Genomic DNA, 23,491 nt, shown 5'->3' with positions numbered 1-23,491 from the left:
CAGAACAAAAGAAGAAAGTCAAGAAATGCCAAGGGCTGAGAGACAAGCTGGAAAAAAAAATGTGGAAGGTGAAGGCAACAGTGAACCCTGTGACACTTGGAACCCCCACCCCTCCCAAAACTGGCTCCAACAAATTCCAAGAACAAATCCCTGAAGCTCTCAGGCCTGTAACACCAGGTAACACCAGGAACATTAGTTATTAAACAATGACCTCTACTGGTAAAATTAGACACTACAACAAAAACAGATCATTACTGTTATAAAGGAAAACGAACCACAGGATGGTGGGAGATTGCAAACAATCATTCGTGATAATAATCATTTTACCACTCTAAATGGTAATCTACAGTAATTGTAGATTTCTTCATAGATTTTTAAGCTCTGTGACTGTCTTTCTTTTGTGCAGTCCTCTTTGTTTTGTGTTGCCCCTATAGGAGTTTATTTACATAAAACGTTGGGCAAACGTTCTTATATAATGCTGCCTTAAGACTGATAAATTCGTTTCAACTGACTTTAACAAATCTCTTTTAACAAAGGTCAAGCAGAAAATCTATATTGCACATCACAAAAGCTAAGTATTGAATAAATGAATGAATTTCACGTGACCCTTTTGGACGTCCAAACATGAGAAGGTCAGGTGTGGTGTCTTGGTTCCCCTGGGATTTGTTCTAGCATTTTACAACTTAGTAGGATGTTGAGTGTTTTCATTCGTGTTATGAATGCAAAGATGAAAGTTTTGCCTGCATCCCTTTGTTTTCATTTAAACTTCACTTTGTGCTGATGTTGCACACCGAAGATAATGGTAATAGAACAGGCAGGAGTGAGGTCAAATTTCCTTTTTTTTTTTTTTTTTTAACAAAAAGAGCAGTTTTAGGCCTTTCTCTTCTCTAACTCTTAAAACCTGAAGTCTGCTTGAATGATACAAGGGATTACCTTCATTAGTTTGTTAGATCTGAAGCTGAACAGTAATTGTGGGGTCAATCAGCTCATTGGCTGCTTGGATAGAAGCCTTTTTATATTGAAAATGAAACAAAAAGTTGTGACAGTAGTGATAACTTTGGGAAAACAATTAGGTGCTAAACTGCTACTAATCTGCCTCCAAGTTTAAATATTCAATCATTTTGTGAACTTTGAAAAAAACATAAAGTGTCTTCAGGTGTTAAGAAATGAGGCATTTTAAAATAAAACTAACTATTATTAGAAAAGTGTTTAAACTGAGCAGGCAGTTGAGCTACTGTCTGTCAAAACAAAAAGCAGAATTTATTTTCAAATCAAAGCATGAAAAATATTCAGTCAATGATCAGTTATGAAATCCAGGGAATCAAACCATTTTGATGGAAACATGTTTCATGGGCTAAATCCAGTGGTGGACTAACACTTGGAGAGCTTTATTGCCCTGAGTATGGGAACTCTAGCATTAAACTTCCCTGTGACCGAGACAAAAGGACATGAGTTAACATGAGATTCAATTTGCATCTTATTACTTCAAAGAAATAAATATTTTAGTACTTTATGCTTAGAAAAACTGGCCCAGCCTTGTGTTGGTCCAGTACAGTGTTTCTGAATTGACAAAGTGGTTCTGGTCTGTAACTTAAAGAATGTTGGAGGGTCAAACTGCTCCAACCAGTTCTTCACCGTGGCAGAGACACTGTGTGCCCAAAATGAATGATTTCTGAACTTGAAGATGGATCATGAGCGTGCTCCACCATCTGGTGGAGAGCCGATGCTTTATGATGGATCCTCTACAAACGTATATTTGCACCCACGAAAAGAATGACAGATATCAACATGAGCTTTTTCCTCATGAGATTTTTTAGGCGGTTCTTTCAATTGTGTAACAGTTTTATTTTATGTCAACTGACAGTCAAGAGGGGAAAATATTTCTCTTGGTTTCTTGATTTTAAATTGGTCTGATTATTCATTCTAAAAAATTATATTTCTCTTCTAGTGATAAAATTTGACTTTTTAGTTCAGAACACCTTGATTTGTTATCCAAGAAGAACATAAAAGTACAGCTGTAACGGTTAAGAAACACTTTCAGGAAATCAGAATAAAGATCGAGAGATTCCACCTCATTGCGTGTTCAACAACCCTTTTTAAGACTCAGACAGCCAGTTTGATGACCTCAGTGGTTTAATCTAGAGCAGAGGAGCTATTAGTTAACATTTGCTCCATGAGTCATGAGGGCAGCTATAATTTGATCGGTTTCTGGATACCGTACGTCAGTGGGAGACATTTACTCTCCTGCTGGTGGCTGGGTTACCCTGACTTTATGATTTGTGCTCGTTCATATGTTTGCCAAGGTTTTTAAAAGAAGAACGAATTCGGGAAGCTAGGGATCAAATTTTCTTTATTCGTGTTTAGAAATGAAAAGATGTTTGAATACCATTGCTTAGTAAGAATGACACTCAACCTTTTTCCCAAGACAAACTGTGTCACAGGAAACTGTGGATTTATTATTAATCTTCAGGATGACAGTTATGGAAAACATGCGCAGGTTGACTTTTTTTTTGACACAGCAACTTTAGCTTTAAACATCATCAACTAAAAGCTGTTTTTTTTTTAAACTATTTGACAGTTTTACAAATATTTACCAAAATAAAAGACTAAAGCCAATTGATAATATAGACCGGGCATCGTCAAATGGCGGACCGCGGTCCGAGTCCGGACCGAGTGACGAGTCTGCCCGGACCCGTTAAAACTTTTGATATTAATAAAAATATAAATCATTTGTTCATGCGCAGCTAATCTAGTAATTATGACAGGAGCGTCATCAATAGCCAAGCCAATCAAATCGATTGTTTACCTTTCAGCAACAGCGAGTGTGAGAGAGAGATGGAGAGGAGATGAGAGAAAATGGCTTGCTCAAAAATGAAAAAAGTAGATGCTGAAAACCGAACTTTTAAAGATGAATGGACGGACAAATACATGTTTATTCTGCCTGCAGCCAGTTCTAAACCTTTGTGTCTCATATGCTGTGAAAATGTGGCGTTAATCAAAAGTGGCAACGTTAAGCGTCACTATGAGACCAAACACGGGTCGTTTGAGGAAATGTACCTGCAGAAGTCCGCAGTGAGGGCAAGTAAAATCATCGAATTGAAAGCACAGTATGACAGGTCTACTCGTGTCATCACGCATGCATTTACCGGGCAGCAACGTGCAAATGAGTGTTCGTTAAAGATCGCGTGGATTTTGGCGCAACACAAGAAAGCATTCAGCGATGTGACAGTTGTAAAGGAGTGCTTAAATGCGGCTGCAGAAACCTTACTTGATGGTAAACTAAAAGATGACATGTGTGAAAAAATAAAAAAAATCCCATTGTCAGCTACAACAACAACTAGAAAAACTGAACTATTAGCAGAGGATGTGCTGGCACAGCTTGATGCAGCTGTTCAGAACGCAGCATGCATATCCTTAGCCATTGATGAGTCCACAGATGTAACAGATAATGCCCAGCTTTTGGTGTATGTGAGATTTCCTCACAAAGAGAAGAAAGAGATGTGTGAGGACATGTTAGGTTCAACACCACTTGAGACACACACAAGAGGAGAGGATATATATGAGGGGATAAAGGAGATGCTCACAAAAAGAAAGATTAATCTGAAGCAAGTAGTGTCAGTCACCACGGATGGTGCACCTGCCATGGTTGGGACAGAGAAGGGGGCTGTTGCGCGGATGAAACAAGACAACCCTGATCTCATAGCCTACCACTGTATCATACATCAGACTGTTCTCTGTGCCATTCTGTCTGAAGAATTTGCTGAAGTAATGAATACCATGATGAAACTTATAAACTTCCTGAGGGCTTCCTCATCCCATCAGCATCGACTGCTGAGAGAATTTTTGAAGGAAATGGATGCAAATGCAAATGACCTACTACTCCACAACAACGTGAGATGGCTGAGTAAAGGCAATGCACTGGAACGCTTCTGGTCCATCCGAAAGGAAATAGCTGCTTTCTTACAGCAGCTCAAGAGTCAAAAAGCAACACAGTTTGCAAACTTTTTGCAAGATCAGCACAAGATGGATGTGGTGGCTTTTTTGGTGGACATCACAGGACACCTTAATGAGCTCAATTTAAAGCTGCAGGGTCAGAAAAATTCTATCTGCGATTTGATGAAAACTGTCCGCTCATTCCAGATTAAGCTGGACATTTTCAAAGAAGATCTCCAAGCAGATTGTGAGCATTTCCCACAAATGCGTGAACAAATTCAGGGTGAGAGAGACATTTCCCCTTATGTCGGCTTCATAGACAAGCTGATTGGAAACTTCTGTCAACGATTTGACTGCTTCAACCTTGGACACGAGCTCCTCCTGCTAATTGAGAATCCATTCCTTATCAGAGAAATCAGAGGATTTTCAAAGGAGGTGACACAGACCTTCAAGTGGGCACATCCTGGATCTTTACAGTTAGAGCTCACTGATTTGCAAGCAGATGTTGCTCTAAGGAGGCATTTTGAAACAACTGACTCTGCTACTTTCTGGTTACAGATTGTGCCAGAAACGATGTTCCCTGGTCTAACCAAAGTAGCACTACACACCTTGACCATGTTTGGATCAACTTACAGCTGTGAGACAGCTTTCTCGTCAATGAATATTATTAAAACAAAGTACCGTTCTAGGCTCACCAATGAGCATCTCCACATGAGCATGAGACTTGCACTAACCCCATTTAAGCCAAGATTCAAACTGCTGGCAGGACAGTTACATGCCCATTTCTCTCACTAGGAAAGAAAGATTGAAAGGGAGTAAGGAAAGGTTGAAAGGAGAGATGAAAAAGGGAGCTGCTCAAAGTTCTGCACTTTTTTTATTCAGTAAATTCTGCCCTGTTCTATTTTACTTGAAAAGTTTCCTGTGTTATTTTATTTAAAATGTAGTTCATTTTTTAAAAAGGTGGCAGTTCAAATGTCTTGTTTATTTTTTTCTTGAAGATTAAAAGCACTTTTATTTTATTCAAAATATTCTGAATGTTTTACATTACTTGAAATAGGCCCTAAGTTCAGGCTGCTCAAAGCTGTGTTTGCACTTTTTATTTATGTTATTCAGAATAATTTCAGTGTCTGTTAATTGACATGTAGTAAAGAGAACTACAGTATTGTTTTCCATTCAAGTACCATACAAGTTCAGACTTTTCGGTATGTTAAAAGCATATTACTTTGAAAACACTTGAAATGTAACAATAAATTATGTAGAAATGTATGTGCGTTATTGATTTTATTAACATGAGGGTACATTATGTTAAGTGAAAACATAAGATCCGGACCTTTGCTGGGAAAGATTTTTAGTAACTGGACCTTTTTGAATTTTAATTGAATACCCCTGATATAGACTAAGTAAACAACGTTTTTTCAAAAGGACTTTCAGAGTTTGTTTCAGTCATCTGCGAATTCCAAACATACAAACTGTGTTGCTCATATTTAAAGTACACTTTGTCATATTTCAAGCTTAAACCCTTTAGAACAAAGTGCCTGAGATGATCTGCAGGGTCTGGAAAACTACCAAAAATAAAAATCCTAATACACAAAAAGAGCCAGAAATGAAAATGAAAAAAAAGGGGGGCAAACCATTTCAATTTGTTCTAATTGTTTTAGTTTCTATTCCATCTGAATAACAGGTTATCCACAGCAGAAAAGAACAAATTCATTCATCTACATCATTAGTTACATGGTTTCCGTCATTCAGGCATGGCATTTCAAACAATAAAGTGCATTTTAGGAACAACCTCCTTCTTTTACAAACAGAGACCCTTTTCAAGACATGGGAGCTCAACACACAACATGACAAGTGACACCGCAGGTCACACACACAGCGTAGATTTGTGCTTTGAACTGTATGGTCTGAAATACAAAAGGCAGACTGACGTCGTCTGCGTGGTGAGTTCCATTTGGTAGAGTCGTCTTCTCCTTTTTGTGCTGGTTGAAAGTATAGTCATGTGGACACGCAAACTCAGACACACACTTCTTCAAACCCTGTCTTGACCTGTGGTCTCAGGTGTGGGCAGGTCATTCAGTCACACAGTGAGCAGAGTGCATCGAGTTTACAAAAACAGCGGACCAGTGGTACACTTTTCCGAATATAAACATTCACTCTTGACTCTCACCCATTACATCCTTGTTTTTTAATGATATTCTGCCCCAGTCGAGGCCAAGAGAGACTTGCTGAGCTCAGCTTAGTGTACTACACAAAGCCAACTAATGCAGCCGCTCCCATGCGCCAATCAAACCACGTGAGGAGATGTGGAGCTTTACTGAAAATATTAAGTGCAACAGGGCAGCTTTCCTCTCCCCCAATCTGTCGACGCCCGTTTCTTCTCCTCCGTTGCGCTCTCTGGCTCACATCGTGAGCAGAATTTCAACGCATCTCTTCCCCCACTCATTCACACAAAAAACAGGACTGCAGAGCAGAATAAAACATTGATATTTTAAAATATCACAACTAAGAACTGATCACGCAAAACTGCAACCTTTTTGAGTCTTTGCTTCGAGTCTTCTTCTACCGCGGCTCCAAATTCTGCTTGCGCCAAGCTAGCTCACTGAGCTCAGAATTTCCGTTGCGTTGGCAGCTCGTTCGCTTCCTCGCAGCTCGTGGCGGGAATCAAACTCTCAGCAGAGCCGGGGCCGTGTCGGACGCTTGAACCGCTCTGAAATCTGAAAGTCCAGCGGTAGGTTGAGAAGGCACATAATACTTTAAGAGTGCTCCGCAGTTGCTTTAAGAAACTTTACGTCCTGCTGTTCTGAGTCACAGGCACTTGAACACCTTTTTGTCCGGTGGCTGGAAACAAGAGAGGACATTTTAGTGACGTAGAACACTAAAAAACAGCAGATCTGTTTGAGAGAATGGCAGGGACACATGTGTGTGTGTGTGTGGGGGGGGGGGCTTACCCAATCTGTACTTCTCTTTAGCCTCTGACCTCTCTTTGGCATCAAAGTACCAGACTGTGATAGCATAGCTGGAAGACATGAGAGAAATGGAAGCAAGATGATAAACATCTTCAGTTGGAAATTACAAATAATTTTTAAATTGTTAATAAAAATAAAAGTCTTAAAAAATGTAAATCAAACCACGTAAATGAGTCAGATTAGATACATTCTGAGTACAGCACGTCTGCAGATTTTCATGTTATTCCTGTCTCTCACATGTGTGCCTCTTTTGCACAAGTCCAGCTATCGACCCCTCCCCTCTGTCTGTCCACCCCCCACCCCCCAGGAAACACACTTCCTGCTTTCAGTTCCACCTTGCCCCCCAGCAGTGGAAAGGAAAAGGCCCGTCTCACATCAGCCTGTGTCTGCACAGAGCGGATCCATCTTATTAGCGGTCTCAAGTAAAGGTCAACATTGCTGCGTCTTGGAGTTTGACAATGATGCTAAAACGATTGTTTAATGCACTTTTATTCTGAAACTTTCAGTTCACAGCTATTTCTTTAAAACCTCCTTTATTATAAGAGGTACTTCCAACCAAATCTAAAGTAAAAAAAGAAAAGAAAAACTTATGATTATAAACGCTAAAAAGTGACTACTTTCATCTGTCTTTCAGCTAAATAAACCTCTGTTTCTCTTCCAGTGCAATCACAAATCCCTGCAAGGCTTCATCTGAACGTGTGGGGATGTGGACGGTGGTAATTACAAACCGAGTGGCGTAGGCTGGTTTGACTTCATGTGGGTTTCTGCGGTCGGACCAGAATATGAGCAGCCGGTCAAACAGAGGCTCGATGTTGGCGACCACGTTTTTGTTTTCAGGGTAGATCTGCAGCAGGCCTCCTTGTTTCTGCCAACGCACAATCAAAACAGTCAGTATTGACCCTGACTGTATGACAGGAACGCCGCTTCTCTCTGTGATGTCAATATTCACGCTCATACCTTAACATCCCAGTTCTTGTTGAGATAGTAGATGCATGTAATGCAGCGACCGTCGCCGTTTGGATTGTCAACATGGCGGACGTAGCCAGCTCCGTGACCTGGATAACAAGCGACCATGGCCTAAAAACACAACAGTTTCAAGAGTTATTCAAGTTTATGAAGATCAGAAAAACTTCTTCAACTTACAAATTTGAAAAATTGACTATTATTCTTATAAATCAGAAAATGTTCAACAATATGGAACTGTTAGGACATGTTTTCAAAGCACATCCGATTCAGCCAATTCACTGCATTGTTTTACTTCTCCAGCTTTCAGTAAGCGGTCCTGAAGTTGGAGTTTTCCCATTGTTCTTCAGCAAACAACACGGAAAAATGTGACAAGAGCTCTGTGGTTGTTTCCAGCTAAGAAATGATCTGCAGACAGACTATCCATTTTTAAACAATGGTCCCAACACTGGCATTGCCCCCGCTTGATGTCCAAGTGTAGCAGACTGTGAAGTGGGACAGAGCTGCTTTCTCTGGGGACTCGGAAGGGACAGACTTGTATGAAAGCTGCTGGGTCAATGAGCATTCCAGGTGCGGGGCAATGGCAGATCATGTGTCTTCTAGAGATGTGACAACTGCAACCTGATGGAGAGCGGCAGAGCATGGGGCTTATGTCACAGTGATGTACTGGGAACAGACTCGCCTGTCAGACGTCAGGAAATAGTTTCCCCATTCATTGGAGTAAAGTTTTGGCCCATAACACCATCAGCTGGCATCAGATTTGGTCGGCAAAAAGTAGGAAAATCAAAGAAGCCTCTTCTCACGTTGTCTACAAAAAAAGCATTGTTCCACAAACAAAACAAAACAAACGTCTGCACTTCACTTTGTTAGTCACAATTCAACATCTACTACAGCAACATTGAGATAAACAGAACTACTACTCCAGTATAGTGTGGAACTCCAGTGACAAAAGCTTTGTGTAAAAAGTGACTTCAGTCAAGAGCGCTCGCCACATTCCTCCCAGAAACACACCACTTCCCTCCTCACCCACAGTCGACTGGTTGCATTTGACAAGATCACATTGTCGGCCAACGCTCATTACAGGCCGGCGCTCGAATTCAGAGGCCATTAACCTCTCCACCTTTACTCCCGCCTTTAATTGTCATAAAGACAGCCACAATAAAAGACTATTTGAAAGCACATGCATGATTATTTTCAGAACTAGGTTTAATAAGGACAGAATCCACCTGAAATGTGACTGCTCAGTGAAAACCTTTACCGTTATCTTTTTAGTGCAACACTTCGATGCAAAAGCACAAGGATGAAGTGGATTTTATTAAAAGTTTGATAAATGTGAGAAAACAAATAAAATATAATCTCTTTTAGGACTTAAAAATGTGGTAAAAATGTCTGAAGGAAGCAAAACGCTATTTTTTGCAAACTGGCGGCCAATGCTACAGTTGCAATCAACTTACATCATGCGAAAACAAGTCAGCCCTGGCCTAAAGCATGACAACAAACAGCCTAACGCATGGGGCTGTTTATTGTCTGATTGCTTTACATACACTGATAGACAAACATACGCTGATTACTCTGATTATCCTACAACTTGAGTGTAGTCTGATTTTTGGCACGGTTCTCCTCCTAGGAGAAATCAGCTATCAAGATGCAATCTAAAGTACTTAGAAAAGCTCCCTTGTAAGTAGTGTGCTAATACTTTTGGTACCAAAAGCTAATATCATGTTTTTTTATAGTTAATATTTTTCAGAAAAAAACTTCCCATAGGAAATTGATGAGACCAGCCATGATCCCTCAAAGCCTTGTGTTAAGTGTCTGCTTGTACTAAAGGTAACCCACAAGACAAGCTTTAAAACCAGGTGAAGCTCATCAAGGCTACCAAAAGCTTTTTAAAACCTTTTAAAAAGCTAACAAATGTTGTATGTTAAAAATGCTTAAAATCTTGATTACTTTCAGCAATCAGATGCAATTTCTTTCAAGGAATTGCTAATCTAGTTACATATTATACACAATTTGAAAATAAATAAGGAAGGTTGTGTTTATTTTTCTGCTTTCTTTTACCATTATGAGAGACACAGCCGTGCTATTACAGAGTAGCTTTATGATCTGCTCCAACTTAATACTTTGTGTCAGCGACTCGTTCAGATCCGAGATAACCCAGACTGACATTCTCCATCCAAACGGTCATCTTTTTTTCACTTAAGCTTCGCTGTGATGTAAGGCCAACATAAACCCCAGGAAGAGCAGAAATGAACAGACTCGGCACACATGGACTGATAAAATGCAGACTATTTGCTTCAGCAAAAGATCAACTGAACATGTTTAGTTTTTGTTCCTGGTGGGTCGGTTGTGAACAAATCAGCTCCGAGATTCTGTCATTGTGGATAGCACAATCAGACCTGGCTTTTGTCTGGGAGAAGCTGGTTTTAATATATTTAAAATATTGAATGTTGATCTTTTTTTTTTAATGCTCCTCTGTAAATAAAAAAGTGGACGATTATAAAGCTGAAAGGTTATTTGATATGTTTCTTCATGGTCTTCCCCATGTATATTTTATTTTTTTGTTTATTTTGCAAGGATTGAATTAGAATAAAAGAAAAATTGAATAATCAAAGAGGAAATAAACTAAGACTATAAAGCTTGGTTAATTGGTTCATCCCCTAAAAAGCCAGAATGCCGCATTACTGTTGCATAGAACTTACAGAAATGTACAAAGTAGATGAGGAAAAAAAGCAAAGGATGCAGAATGCGACTCCACAAAAAATTCTAAGCAACACAATCCAAACCCAATTTAAATTCCTTGAACTAGGGAAATGCAATTTCAGCACAACTTAGCCACAAACGAGCTGATATGGTCAGTTCTGCCCTGTAAGTCCAATAAAAGGAACAAGAATCGCTAGAGCTTTGCCAACAGACAGAAGCTCATCACAGGGTCAAACTTAAATGATCTTTCCAGCCAAATGTAGATCACAAGCAATTGCAGAATGCTGAAAGAGTTCCTTTACATCTTCCTTTGCAGTTGGTCAGACAAAGGTCTTCAATTGACCTTCAGCCTCCTGGTGTGTTCATGTACAGCTGAAGGTTTGAGAACAGAAACTGAGCTGTACTCAGGGGAATCTGAGACAAAAAATTATTAGCTTTTCCTACCAGATTATCTTCAGTGAATGTTTCGATCACTTCAAAATTCCAGAATTATTTAGTCAAAAAACAATGTGGTTTTCACAAAAAGACTGCACCAAAAAGTAACATCCTAAAAACAGATGAGCCAAAAACAGATCAAAGCGTGATGGAGAGCAATGGAGAGACAGGACGAGTGTGTGGGTTAAGGATTGGTCAACAACTGAGTTTGATTTCAGCAGTTCTTTCTATAGCTGTGGTTACATGATGTGCAAAATGTTTTTGATCAAATCAAAGATCTGATTTGAATTGAACTGCGTACATGGGACCAGAAAAACTTTTTCTGATTATAAAAACCTTTACATACGCCACACTTTTGATCGGAATAAATCATTTTGACATGCGCAGAACTGTCTAAAATTCCTGAAACGGCAGCAGAAGAAGAAATACCCAATTCTGTTGAAAAACAAACAAAACTGTTGCATTAAGCGAGATGATCTTTTAAATGTGCTTTTATTATTGTAATGATTATTATTAAGTTCCTGTTTGCTCATAATTTTCTAAATCCTTGCGGCCAGTGCTGGACGGACTGCGGTCCGAAGCCTCCGCCGGAGCGCACACCGTAACAAAGCACCCTCACCTGCCCGCAAACTCAAAGCTACGAGTCCGCCTGCTCTGCTCAGACGTGCTGCACTCCTGTTCGCGTTCCAAAGCTTTCTCTGGAGCGCCACACGGTCTATGTATGATGTAAAAACCAGCGCAGTAGTGACCCATGATTGGAATAAACTGTTTATAGACACCACGATCTGATCAACAATCGACATAAACCGCTCATCTCTATCGGAAGGAAATTTTGATCCGAATGAGTCTGATCGGGACAGAGTATTCCGAACGGCATGTTCATTCTGATCAGGCGTTTATTCCGATTACTTTTGTCCATGTAACCGCAGCTACTGACATGATGGGAACCTACTTCTGCAAACCTTTTTTAATTCAGAAAACGAACTAAAAAAATAAAAATCTGGATATATTATTTTTAGGCCATATCGCCCAGCCCTACTACCAACCAATCATTTTAAAATCAATGAGTGTGATTTCTTCTGACAACTTGACTTTTGTGGTTTTAAGGCGGTTTGGGTTAAGAGCCATTTATTGCAGCTATTAAAAAAAAAAAAAAAAAAAAAGCATATTTTACTGTTTGACACAAGTAAACAGTCGACTGCGACAGTTTGTGGTTAGAGCCTCACCCTCTGTGAGGTAAGCACCAATTGAGGTGCATCAAGACAGTTGGTGTTTTTGATCATGAAGATTCAGTCAATTCTGCTTTTGTTTAAAGTTAAGGTCACAGCCTGCTGGTTTTAAAGGTCAAAAATGTAAAGAAATTGGTATGATCAATTAAAAAATAAAAAACTATGAAAATAAAAAAACTACAGTTAGACATTTTTACAGTATCTTTACGTATGCTTTCTTTTCCTGAAACAAAAAATATTTCGTCTGCCCTCATGAGTCAGAGTTATTGTGACCACAGGAGTATTTAGTGAGTCACCACTGAACACTACCATGTGGCAGCTCTGTAGTCTTTTTTCCCTGTGTAATGGGATGATTTTCCTACCTGTACCATTTATGTTTTTTTTAAATCTTTATTGATCCTGGTTGTGCAACCTAAAACTCCAAGGGCCCTTGAATGGCTCATGGCAAATCTGCTGATGGGTCGCAGGTGTGTGTGTGATCAAGGTGGGTTGGAGTTTTCATCCTTTAAAAAGGATGAACAGCTGTACTTGGACGGGGAAAACGAGGCGCACTACCAGAGCTGCATAAGCGGCGTTGGAGCACCAGCGATGGGAGCCACAAGTGTGGTGTAATGGAACACCAGAGACTAAGGCTGCACATGTGGTGCTTTGGGGCAGCAGCAGAGATGGTAGTGGTGCTTGAAGCATGCCAGCCCCAGGAATTGGACATTGTAGAGTCTGGGACAGCAAAGGGGAACCAGTGGACAATGGAACCGGAAAGTAGAGAGGGGACGCGACGGACAACAGCAGAGGGATGTGGTTGCGACCCAACCCTCTTTCAGATAAGTAATTTACCCTCTCAGTGCAAATCAAAGTCAGCCAAAGACATTTTCTGAACCCCTTCTATTGGATTTTATTGCATGGGTTTTTACTGTTTTATACTGGGTTTTATTTGGTTCTGTGTGGTATTTTTTATTTATTAGATGGGGTTTGGACTGCATGCTCCTCTACTCATCCTGGAGCATTTGGACTGACGGAGGCTGGACACTATTAGACACTTGGACAATAAACCTTTTGAAAACTTTTATCTGGTTGTTCTGCTCCTTACACAGAATCTGATCCACTAGAATCTACCTGTGTCACACATGTAAAAAAAAAATACTTGGATGGCATTGAAATATTGCATAACAAAAATGTCAGTCTCAGTCTTTTAAAAGGTACTTTTTTTTTTATAAATATACATATATTTTTTTAAAAAGGTTACACACAAACTGTGTTGGAATGCCTAAAAAACTCATACTGTGTTCATGCCGAACACAATTCACGTGTCCAATTTGCATCGGATCCGATGTTTTTATTTTGAAGAGCTCTATAAAAGCAGCTCGTCTCAACAAAAGTGTCTCCATGTCTGGGTTCATGAGATCATTCAGAGACTCACCCAGTAACTTAACACTAAACTGGACGTCCCTGCAGTCAGTGTGATGGAGGCTGAAGTAGAATACAGAAGGTAGGTGAGAGGTTTTTAGCGCTTTTGGATCAGAAACTTGAAATGAAGAAGTTTTTCTCTGTTTACTGTAAATCCAAAATGACAACATCATCCACTTGCCATAGCTTCTAGATGATTTGGAGAGCACCAAGAGGAAGTTCTCTTAGTTGAAATAGCAAAACTAGCTGGTTTTATTTGGTCATCTAGCTGCCTGTGAAGTTTGCCAGTTCTTTCACTGCATCACGTTAGAGCAGTGTTTTTCAACCTTTTTTGAGCCAAGGCACACTTTATCCTTGACAAAAATCCTGTGGCAAACCAGCATCCAAAAATTGAAAAAAGGAGAAACTCATAGTCTATTGATCTACAGCCCCTCCGCAATCTCACATGCATTCTTGTGATAATTGTGGCAGAAAAAGCTGGAAGCAGTTGTGGTTTGTTGATATGGGCGAGGTGGGCGGTGGTCCAGGGCAGCAAATAAAGACACATAAAGAAATAGCTAGGTCAAAGAGGAGACTTTCAGCTTTTATTTTGACATGACTGCTACAGCCGGCAGTTTGCGCTTTTATTTTCACACATCTGACACTGAACATCGCACCCATGTCTTCATCCTCTCCACTTTCCACACTTATGGTGCAAGAAAAAAATATGATGAAATAACTAAGAATGAAACAACATAAAACAGCCACATTAAAAGGAATTAGGTAGAAGAAAAACCCGTGCTCAACCCTATTTCGACCAGAGCAGGCAATGGGGATTATTTCCCACAATTCTCCGCTCCGACACAGCAGACCCAACATGCACGTGACCACTGCCCTCTGCTGCAAGACACTTGCGCCCCCACTTCTTTACGGTAGTCTTTGGAACATAAGTCAAAGAATTCTAGAGGGGGGCCCAACTCACCGGTGGCTGGGTGAATCACACTAACAGGTAATTGGGAATTTTTTTCAGTCTAACAATCAACTCTAGGCCGCAGCTGTGTGCTCCCGTCATAGAGACGGAGCCTCGTATGTCAGAAAGAAGAGGATGGGAGGGGTGGTAGGCGCATCTGCCAGGAGCGCAGCCTACATTACGCAACACCTGGATCATCACGTGCTGTTGGGATCACTCATCAACTCATGTTAATGTAATTATTTACCAACTATTGTAGATATTTTTATTACGTGTCATTTCTGTCATTTAGTTGGTGTCTGTATTTGACATAGTCAGCAGGAGGTAATGCAAGAAAACAGCTGCACTTAATGAGATCATAAATAAACAATAAATCATTTTTTATGAATGGATGGAGGTTTTTTGGAGGATTTCTACTGCACAAAATTAGGAAAATGCCAAATATTTTTGGAGAAATCCCACTGATGAGTTCTATGATTTAGTTTTTAATGTTAATAAGACCCAAAAATGATATTCACAATATATGTATATTTTTTTTAGATCCAATCCCTCTGATATGTTTCACAAAGTCAAACACAAGACGTCACACACTAAGAAATGAACTTATTGCTAAAAATGATGCAGGAGTCCAGCTCTAAAAATAATAAAAGAGCAAAGAAAACAGAAAGACATAGTTTGTTATTTCTTATTATTAATATTTCCAGGCTTTGTTTGTATTGTTCTGCAGCATGTTCATATTTGTATAATTTTGACAGAATATATTTTAATGGAGAGCAAAATATTATACGTTATTTAAGGTTTAACTTGAGTTATTCTGGATTAATATTCCTGTCTGTTTTTATTCATATTTATGTTTAAGAAGTTCCGTTTAAAGGTTTAAAAGTTTAGCTTTAGTGTGTTCAGGAAATATTTATCTTGTTTAGCCCAAAACCTAAAGCGTGTTTTTAATTTAGGCCCCCCTGTGCGACTGAGTTTGACCCCCCCTGTAATAAGAGTCTAGAAAATTCATGCATGTTTGTGTACAATGGCCAAATAAAAGATAGGGAACACAAAAGGATGTTGTCAAATTTTGTAAGAGTGCGTGGGGCACTGGTGGGGTTACTCGCCCAGGGAGTAAGTTAGTGTAGAACCGCCACTGGCTGGAAGTTGCAGCTGTTTTTTCTAAAAGTTGTAATAAAAGTCAAGTTAGTTTTCCGTAATAATTTTCAACTAAATTTTTTGAAATGTTACCCTGCTGGCTGTTTTTTCACTCCAGTTTATCAAAATGCAATTTTATGTAACCTCACAAAAATCCAAATGTATTCTTTCTATACATTTGATACAATGTATAATCAATAATGATTTTTTTTCAATGTTAGTGCAAAGGCAACTGTAATTTTTGAACAATTACAGATCACAATATGTTTGATAAATTTAAACAAAAAAACTAACATATTTATGTTTTCTGTAGCTACACAAAAAGTGAACATGTTGAAGTTTTATTAGTTTTTCTCTTGTCTTAATCAAAGATGAAGTCTTTGATAACTAACAAAAATGTTTTATTTCTTGTTAGATGATTAAATTGTTTAAAATTAGTTAAATTGCGTCTGATGGCCACTTCACCTTAATCCTGTTTCTTAAATGTTATTACTTCTATTTAAGCTTAACTTTTCATTTTTCAAAAGTGACAGAAGTCTGAAAGCGAATTTGTCCTTCAATCTAGACTTTATTAGAAAAGTGTTTCAGTTAGAAAGATGACTTGGACCAAACACTGGGATGTTTGGCTGTTAATAAACACAAACCTTGAAGGAGAACTCAAGAAGATTTAAAGTATTTTACGATCTTTCATATTTCTAACTACTCAGTGTTTTATCAGGGCCTGTTTGGATAAACGCAGAGCTGATATCCTGGAGATGGTAAATGTTTTTAGTGAAAATGGGTAATTTCCCACGGCACACCTGACCAACACCGGTTGAAAAACACTGTTAGAGGATGCACAAGGGTGCTGAAGTTCTACTGCATTGCTCTTCATACATACTCTTTGCACGCAGCTCTCACTTCCAGTCTAGTCCCGCCTACTTCTTAAATCTCAAAGCTGTTTCTCTTCAGTACAGTCTTAGACCTTCCCACAATCATCATTACAGTATTTCTTCATATATCGTACAACTTCTTGCTCAAGTCAGGGTGTAAAAAGCAACATTCAGCTGCTGAAGCATAACTCTAGACAAGCTCACCATATCATTCACACACGTTGCCCCACTTGGCTCTGCAAAGGTCTGTTACCAAGGTAATGGCAAGTAAATACGTTTAAAAAAAAATTGCAAATGCGATAAAGGACATTGGGGAGATAAAAGAGGTCAAAGGAACGCTACGAAAAAGCATAAAAAAAGGGGATAATTGGAGCCAGAAAAGCTGGTGCAGGCCTTTTATTAAACTGCACTCCTTCCCCATCTCTTCCTCTCTTTCTGCCTGCTCTCCATCATTGCTTTTTCTGCTAGGTTGGATTCTGCGCTCATCAATAGAAATGTCATGTAAGAACAGTTTGTACTCATTCATTATCCAGCTACCAGGCATGTTATGAAAAGAAAGAATAACTGAATCAGAAGTAGATCAATCCATCACAGCCTCCTGTGAAGTATCCCATCTTGTAAATTACAGTCATTTCTCTTTTAAAAATCAAGAATGTTGAGTCTACAGTTTAAAAAAGAAAAAAAAAGTAATCTTTAATTTCGCTCCAAAGATCAAGAAATTGTGTTTAGGTTGACAAAATACCTTTTAGCCTTTAATCTTGTCTGTTTCATTGAATGGGTCATTCATTCATTTCAGACTTGGCATGATTCAATCACACAGGGAGCATCCGAAGATCGAGGCAGCAGACGTGCTCCTGTTTAAATGTTGTTTGCGTAAATAACTAGATAGACCGGCACTGATGGCAACACGCTATGTTTGTTTAAAAAAAAAGGTGAAGGGGATGGGGTCAAGGAACGTATACTCTGCAATCAGAGGAAAACATTTCCTTTTACAAAACCACAGGATGTGTCTGTAGAGACAGAACACACAAGTGGCAGTGGAAGTGTGCAAAATTATCAATTATACACTCTGCTATACAGGGTTTTAGATGGATTAGTATTTAACAACATTTCCCAGTCTCCATCAGTAACCTTACTTGTGGGTTCCAGCTTTTGCCAAATTTACCCTCGAGGAGCAACAATGTCTGCGCCTTAAATCAGATCTGACATGCATCTAGAGCAGTCTGGACACAGTTCCGTCAAAAAGGCAATATTTTTAGACAGGTTTACATTGTTTTTTGTTTGTTTTCTTCCTGCAATGCATTGTCAAAATGTGCTTTGTTTTTTTGCACTGTTTGCAGATGATTCATGATTAAATCCTGAGGCTGCTAAGAAACAGACAAAAGAAAACAGACCGACACCAACCCAGTGTCATAGTGTTTCTCTTCCGACAGCAATGTTTTCCTATTGGCACGCTACTCACGTGGCCCAAGATGAGATAAAGAGAACACAAATAAACAAAAAGAGCTCCCTTCTACTGTGCCTGCGTCATGCTTGCGAAGTTGAAGTGATGGGAGAATATGCTGGCAGCGATAATGGAAGAGATAAAACAGTAGAATTTTCTTTTTTTTTTCCTCCCACCCTCTTTCAGGTATCAATGGTATGAATGCAAGAAAAGGGGTTGCCGCCTTCTCCTCCAAATGTATGAAAGTTACATGGCTTATCCTGAAATGCTACCGCTGGTGTGAGCATGTGTGCGCCTGTTTCAACTGCCCACATGTCTGCGCTACAGATGCAAGATAAAGCAGTGCAGACACGCCACAACTATTGAGCCACTGCCCAAACTACGTCACTAAGGTGACACTCCCACGTTTGGGTCATTAAAACATCCTGTATTTCTTCATCTGAAGGGTCCCCCTCCGAAAAAAAAAAAAAAAAAGAAAAATCTCACCTTAGTGCGCCCGTTGATGACACAGTTCCCCAGCTGTCCGTTGGCGGCGCTGTACATCACAGCCTCATCAATTCGTGCCATCAGGGTTCTGATGTTCTTGCATCCGGGCTCGTTCCCCTCCACCCACGCTATCTGATCGCCCCGGATGTTCCGAGAGGGAATGTTCTTTTGGCTCACCAGCTGCCCGCCCCGAAACTTCCCACTGCGGTTCAGAACCTCCACTTCTTCTAACACATTGCTGCCCAACTGCGAGCCCAGGAACTCATCTTTGACGCAAATCCCATAATACTTCATGCAAGGGATGATATACTGCTGGGCTAATCGCTCTGCTGACCAGCCACTACCTGCAGGGAGCACTCTGGCTGGGGGGGCTTTTATCCTGCAGGGGGAGGTCAGGCTGGATGCAGCTGGTGAGTTTGTAGGAGCTACATAATGTCCATTATGCTGGTTAGTCAGAGGGCCTGCAGGGGCAAAGTCTGAGTTGCTATGGGAACCATTGCTGCAATTGACAGCTACCAGAGGGGCAACAACTCGGGCCGCTCTGGACACATCTGATGAACTGTTAGGAACACTTCCATCTGCAAGTTTTCTCTTTTTAAACTCAGAACCTGTTGACTCTTTGGGGCCCACATACTCAGGTGAGCCCATCATGTGACTATTAAGGAATTCTGACCCAAGGTTCTGGTTCTCCTCACTTTTTCTTTTCTGTTGTTGGGTCTGTTTAGGTTTCAGGTCGCCATTAAACCGCATGACTAAAGGGTAGTTCTCATGTAGAGTCCTGTCGCCGTTCTCCTCCAAACGGCCTCTGCCGGTCAGCGGGTGCGTGGAGGAGCCAACAGTCTGCCCGTTCACATGGGCGGCGTAGCCATGTGGCGTGGGGGCCACAACACCCGTTAGGCTCCCGTCCACACCGCCGTTGCAGACAAGCACGCCGCTCTTGGGTTGCCTCGTCGGGGCTACAATACTCAGGGGGCTGGTCTGAGAGGCCAGCCCGGCGAGCAACTCCGCGGCTGATGGGCTGCCGACCGGCACCGCACACAACCCGTTCAGACCCATATCCGCCCGGTGGCGGTAAGCGTGCAGAAGCTCTGCCGGTCCTGAGACGAGCTCCTGCCCACTCGCTCGTCTCTCACGCAAGTCTGGGAAATCAACGAGTCCGCGGGAAGAGAGTGGCTTTAAAAGGTCCGTCCGTCCCAAACTCTCCATTTCATCCCGTCGTCCGCTGGATGTGCACGTGCCTCACGTCCTCGCTTCATTTTCTAGCCGAGCCGCCCGCTTTCTCTGTCGGAGGGGAGCCGTGGCACATCCGCGAGAAGAAGTTTCATGTCCCAGCCCTCCTCTTTCACTTCAGCTGTTACTTTGGGTCTAAAACGGCGTGGCTGCTCCCATCAGTGTAACGAGCATTGTCACGCGGCGTGGGTTGTCTGCGGAAAGTCAAACGATACACTTGAGCTAAAAATAGTGTGGACCACCTGCCACAGTGAGCACACGTACGAGTTTGACTGCAACAAACGCCTTGCCGCGTCAGGCCTAGCTAAAACATGAATTTAGCATATCGATAAAGCGGCTAAAAAGTAGCCGGAAAGGATGAAGCTCACTATGTAGCATGCTAGTTAAAAAATAACATTATGTAACCAGACAGTCATAAATAAAGCAGACAACATAATGGTTGAGGTACAGTTCAATAATAGTCGACTTTTAAACATATTTTAATTGAGAAATTGGTGACCACAAGAACAGAAACTAGCGTTATTTTACCGGAACTAAAAATAAGTCTACATTTGCAGTTTCAATGCAATATAATGTACATTTTCACATTACTGCACTTTGATTTCATACCCGCGGAACCCCCAAATTTTTCCGTCTTTGTCTGCAATTCATGATCAACTTGGCGTCATACTTTCAATAATACACTTCACGCATCGCCTCAATGAAAAATAAATGCATTTTCAAACGTAGGATGAATTTAACGGGGACTTTGTTAAAAAAAATAGAGAAAAATATCAATTGAGAGAATAAAAGCCCCTGCTTACCTACGGCAGCCATACAGGCATGCAAATTCTCAGAGAGCGTACGTGACAGGCTGAGAGTACGCATGTTATTTCCGGGATTGTCTTGCCGGGGTGTGCGTCCCATCCGCGGTGGTTATAAATAATATCTTGGCCGGCGACGGCGACCAACGCCGGCCTGAAACGCTACACCGAACCGAGGGACACCGGGAGATGCTCTGGGCCAAACAAGGCCTCTTCTATCCCCGAAAACAGCGCTCCCCGTTGTGTTAGTGAGCGCTCCCGGTTTCAGTCTGTGTCTCCCCCACCTCCTCCTCCTCTTCCTCCACCTCCTCCTCCTCCCAGCAGTCGTCTTGTTCCAGTCCCGCCTGTTATTTGCATGAACATGTGATTTGTTACAGCGGCCAGCCGTCAGCAGCAGTGATGGACTGTCACAAAAAGCTAAAGTTTGATCAACTTTGCTTTAAAGGTTTTGCATTAAAAAAAATTTCACAGTAAGGCTGAGCATGAAGACATTTAACCCAGGTTAAGCTGGGACTGAAACCATACACAAGTATCCGATATTGTTTCTAATAAACAATAGTCTATAGTATGGTGAGATAAATGTAAATAAAAAGATGGATTAAGGTTCTTAGCTCTATTAAAATCCAACAAATGAATGTCTGCAGATTTAAAAAAAAAATAGTATATGACAAAGCTAAATTGTGCACACAAGATAAAATTTATGCACACAAACATATCTTGTGCACACAAGTATCTTGTGCGCACAAGATACTAACTTGTGCGGACAAAATGGTAACTTGTGAGCACAAAATATTAACTTGTGTTGACAGAATGGTAACTTGTGTGCACAAATTGCTAACTTGTATGCATAACTACTAACTTATGCGCTCAAAAGGTAACATTAGTGCACAAAATGCCAGCCTGTGAGCAGAAGATACTAATCTTTGATAGCAAAATTCAAATTTGTGCACACAAAATGGTAAATATAGAGAACCCTCCATGGCTCTGTAGTAAAGTACTGTCTTAAAGTGATGTACTTTAAAAAAAAAAACTTTGCCGGAGGAAGTGAGGTAACATGCTTTTACAAAGCCAGGCATTTGGTAGGGGAACTGGATTAACGCCTGACCCACAGGGATTAGGGACAGCGGTAGAAGGTCATGTCTTGAGCGCTTCCACTGCAGTCTTACCTCAGACTATAGATTGGCCCGGGACAGACTGGAACTCTGGAAGATAAAAAACAAAACAGATTTACCTCCTTCCTCCTTTTGGATATTAGTTGTACTGATGTCAGGGTTGACCTCACAGAACAGTTATATACATAACATTAAGTATGACTTTTTTTGCCAGTTTTTGGAGAGAGAGAAAAAGCGAAGAGTCTTTTACGTAAGTATATTAAAATGTTCCTGTAAAGAGCAACTCTGATAAAAATCACGTTTTTAGTTTTTAAACATGTTCTCGTAGCACTTTCTCATGATGACATGCGTATAGAAGATTAAGATTAAGATGAAAATTGCATTTCTGAGTATTTCTTTATTCAAATCATTGTGAATCAGGAGCAGGTGAAAACACGTAGAAAAAACTTGTAGGTGTGACGTAGGAGATAATACGGGAAGCCTCAAGCTCCCTGAGCCGCACCATTCCGATGCATCTACCTACAGGCAAATCTTTTTTTGATGACACACGATTTTTTGATTTTAACCAAAAACGGCATAATCACAATTAAAAGACAGTGAGGAGCACTTTAAAAATGGATCAAAGAGGATCTGATGATTTTGCCAAACAGTATTATTTTAGTCAAATTTGAGGGTTTTGCTGTACAGATGGTCAAGAATGTTTTGAACCAGTCAGAGGTGCATTTGCTGATGGCAAATGGTGTATACTTAAATAGTCCTTGACTACCTTCTTAGAAGGCCCAAAGCGCTTTACAGTCACAGTTCCATTCACCCATTCACACACAGACGGCGGCTCCACTGCTGAACACTGGCGCCAATCTGTAACCACCAGCAGAAAGGAGGGATTCAGTGTCATGCGAAAGGATTGTGCGACATATGGGTGGAAACCGAACCTGCTATCTTCTTAACAGAGGTTGACCACTCTCCCACTGAACCACAGCCAACCCATAATGTGTCTAGATTGTTGTTGTGCTACATTGTGGAGCTTAATCTCACTTTCTAATTTTTGGACACTTTCTAACACAATTCTTGGTAGGCTTATGCTTTTCATCAATGATGGTCTGTAGCTCCAGACCATCACACTCCCACCACCATACCAGGCTGTTAGCATATTCCTTTTTAATGAAATCTAGGGGGGTGCTGGCAGCGCAGACTCTTCCTGGAAGGGGCTGTTCCTTACATGTTTGACTGGGAAGGGCTGGTGTTCCAAGCGCTTTATCAGTCCTTAAAATCATAATTTATTTTAAGCAACATCAGACTGCTATCATCATTTGAAGGAAGTGCAACTTTGGAAGTGCTCTGATAATCATGGGAGTAGTTTGTGTTTGAAATTAATCATCAATGAAATATACTTGGGGTTTTGAAAATAAACACTGCATTTTATCTAAAAAAAATTACATTTTCAGATATAGATAGTCCAGATATATTATTTTAAAAAGGATCAACATCTATCCATGTACAGAAAATGGTTTTAAATGTTTATATTTTTTGATAAAATTTTTCTTTTTCTTTCTTTGGTGGCAGAAATTTAATTTAACAAGTCAACTTAATAAAATAAAACAGTGGCAAAACAAAAAAATGGCACGTGACGGGGCAAAAGGGGACGAAGACAAGAAGATCTGGCCTCTAAAAACTGAAAAATGTGGTCTTATTATTTAAATCTGATGAACTCATGGCTCTCAAAGAGAGTAGACTCTTTTTAATCTAAGTCATAGCAAGGAGGACGGATGCTCACTGGACTTATCTGGCCTCCTTGCTATGAAAATTATCTGAAGGGAAGGCAAACTTC

General features: G+C 40.5%; 1 protein-coding gene across 1 annotated transcript; it reads right to left on the bottom strand.

Annotated features, from left to right (window-relative positions):
• Positions 1 to 5,113: 5,113 nt before the first annotated feature.
• Positions 5,114 to 20,849, bottom strand: LOC101164580 (egl nine homolog 1). Its single transcript, XM_004075659.4, has 6 exons — positions 20,552 to 20,849; positions 18,519 to 19,942; positions 7,857 to 7,976; positions 7,628 to 7,764; positions 6,882 to 6,949; positions 5,114 to 6,771 (listed from the first exon to the last, which is right to left on the bottom strand). Exons 2-6 carry the CDS (start codon positions 19,722 to 19,724, stop codon positions 6,719 to 6,721), a joined length of 1,584 nt encoding a protein of 527 aa, XP_004075707.2. The 5' UTR covers positions 19,725 to 19,942; positions 20,552 to 20,849; the 3' UTR covers positions 5,114 to 6,718.
• Between the last annotated feature and the right edge of the window lie 2,642 nt (positions 20,850 to 23,491).

Source organism: Oryzias latipes, chromosome 13 (genome assembly GCF_002234675.1).
Source record: "Oryzias latipes chromosome 13, ASM223467v1".
NCBI classification, from domain to species: domain Eukaryota; kingdom Metazoa; phylum Chordata; class Actinopteri; order Beloniformes; family Adrianichthyidae; genus Oryzias; species Oryzias latipes.
Note: the sequence above shows the minus strand (reverse complement) of the source record. Positions and strands in the feature narration are given on the sequence as shown.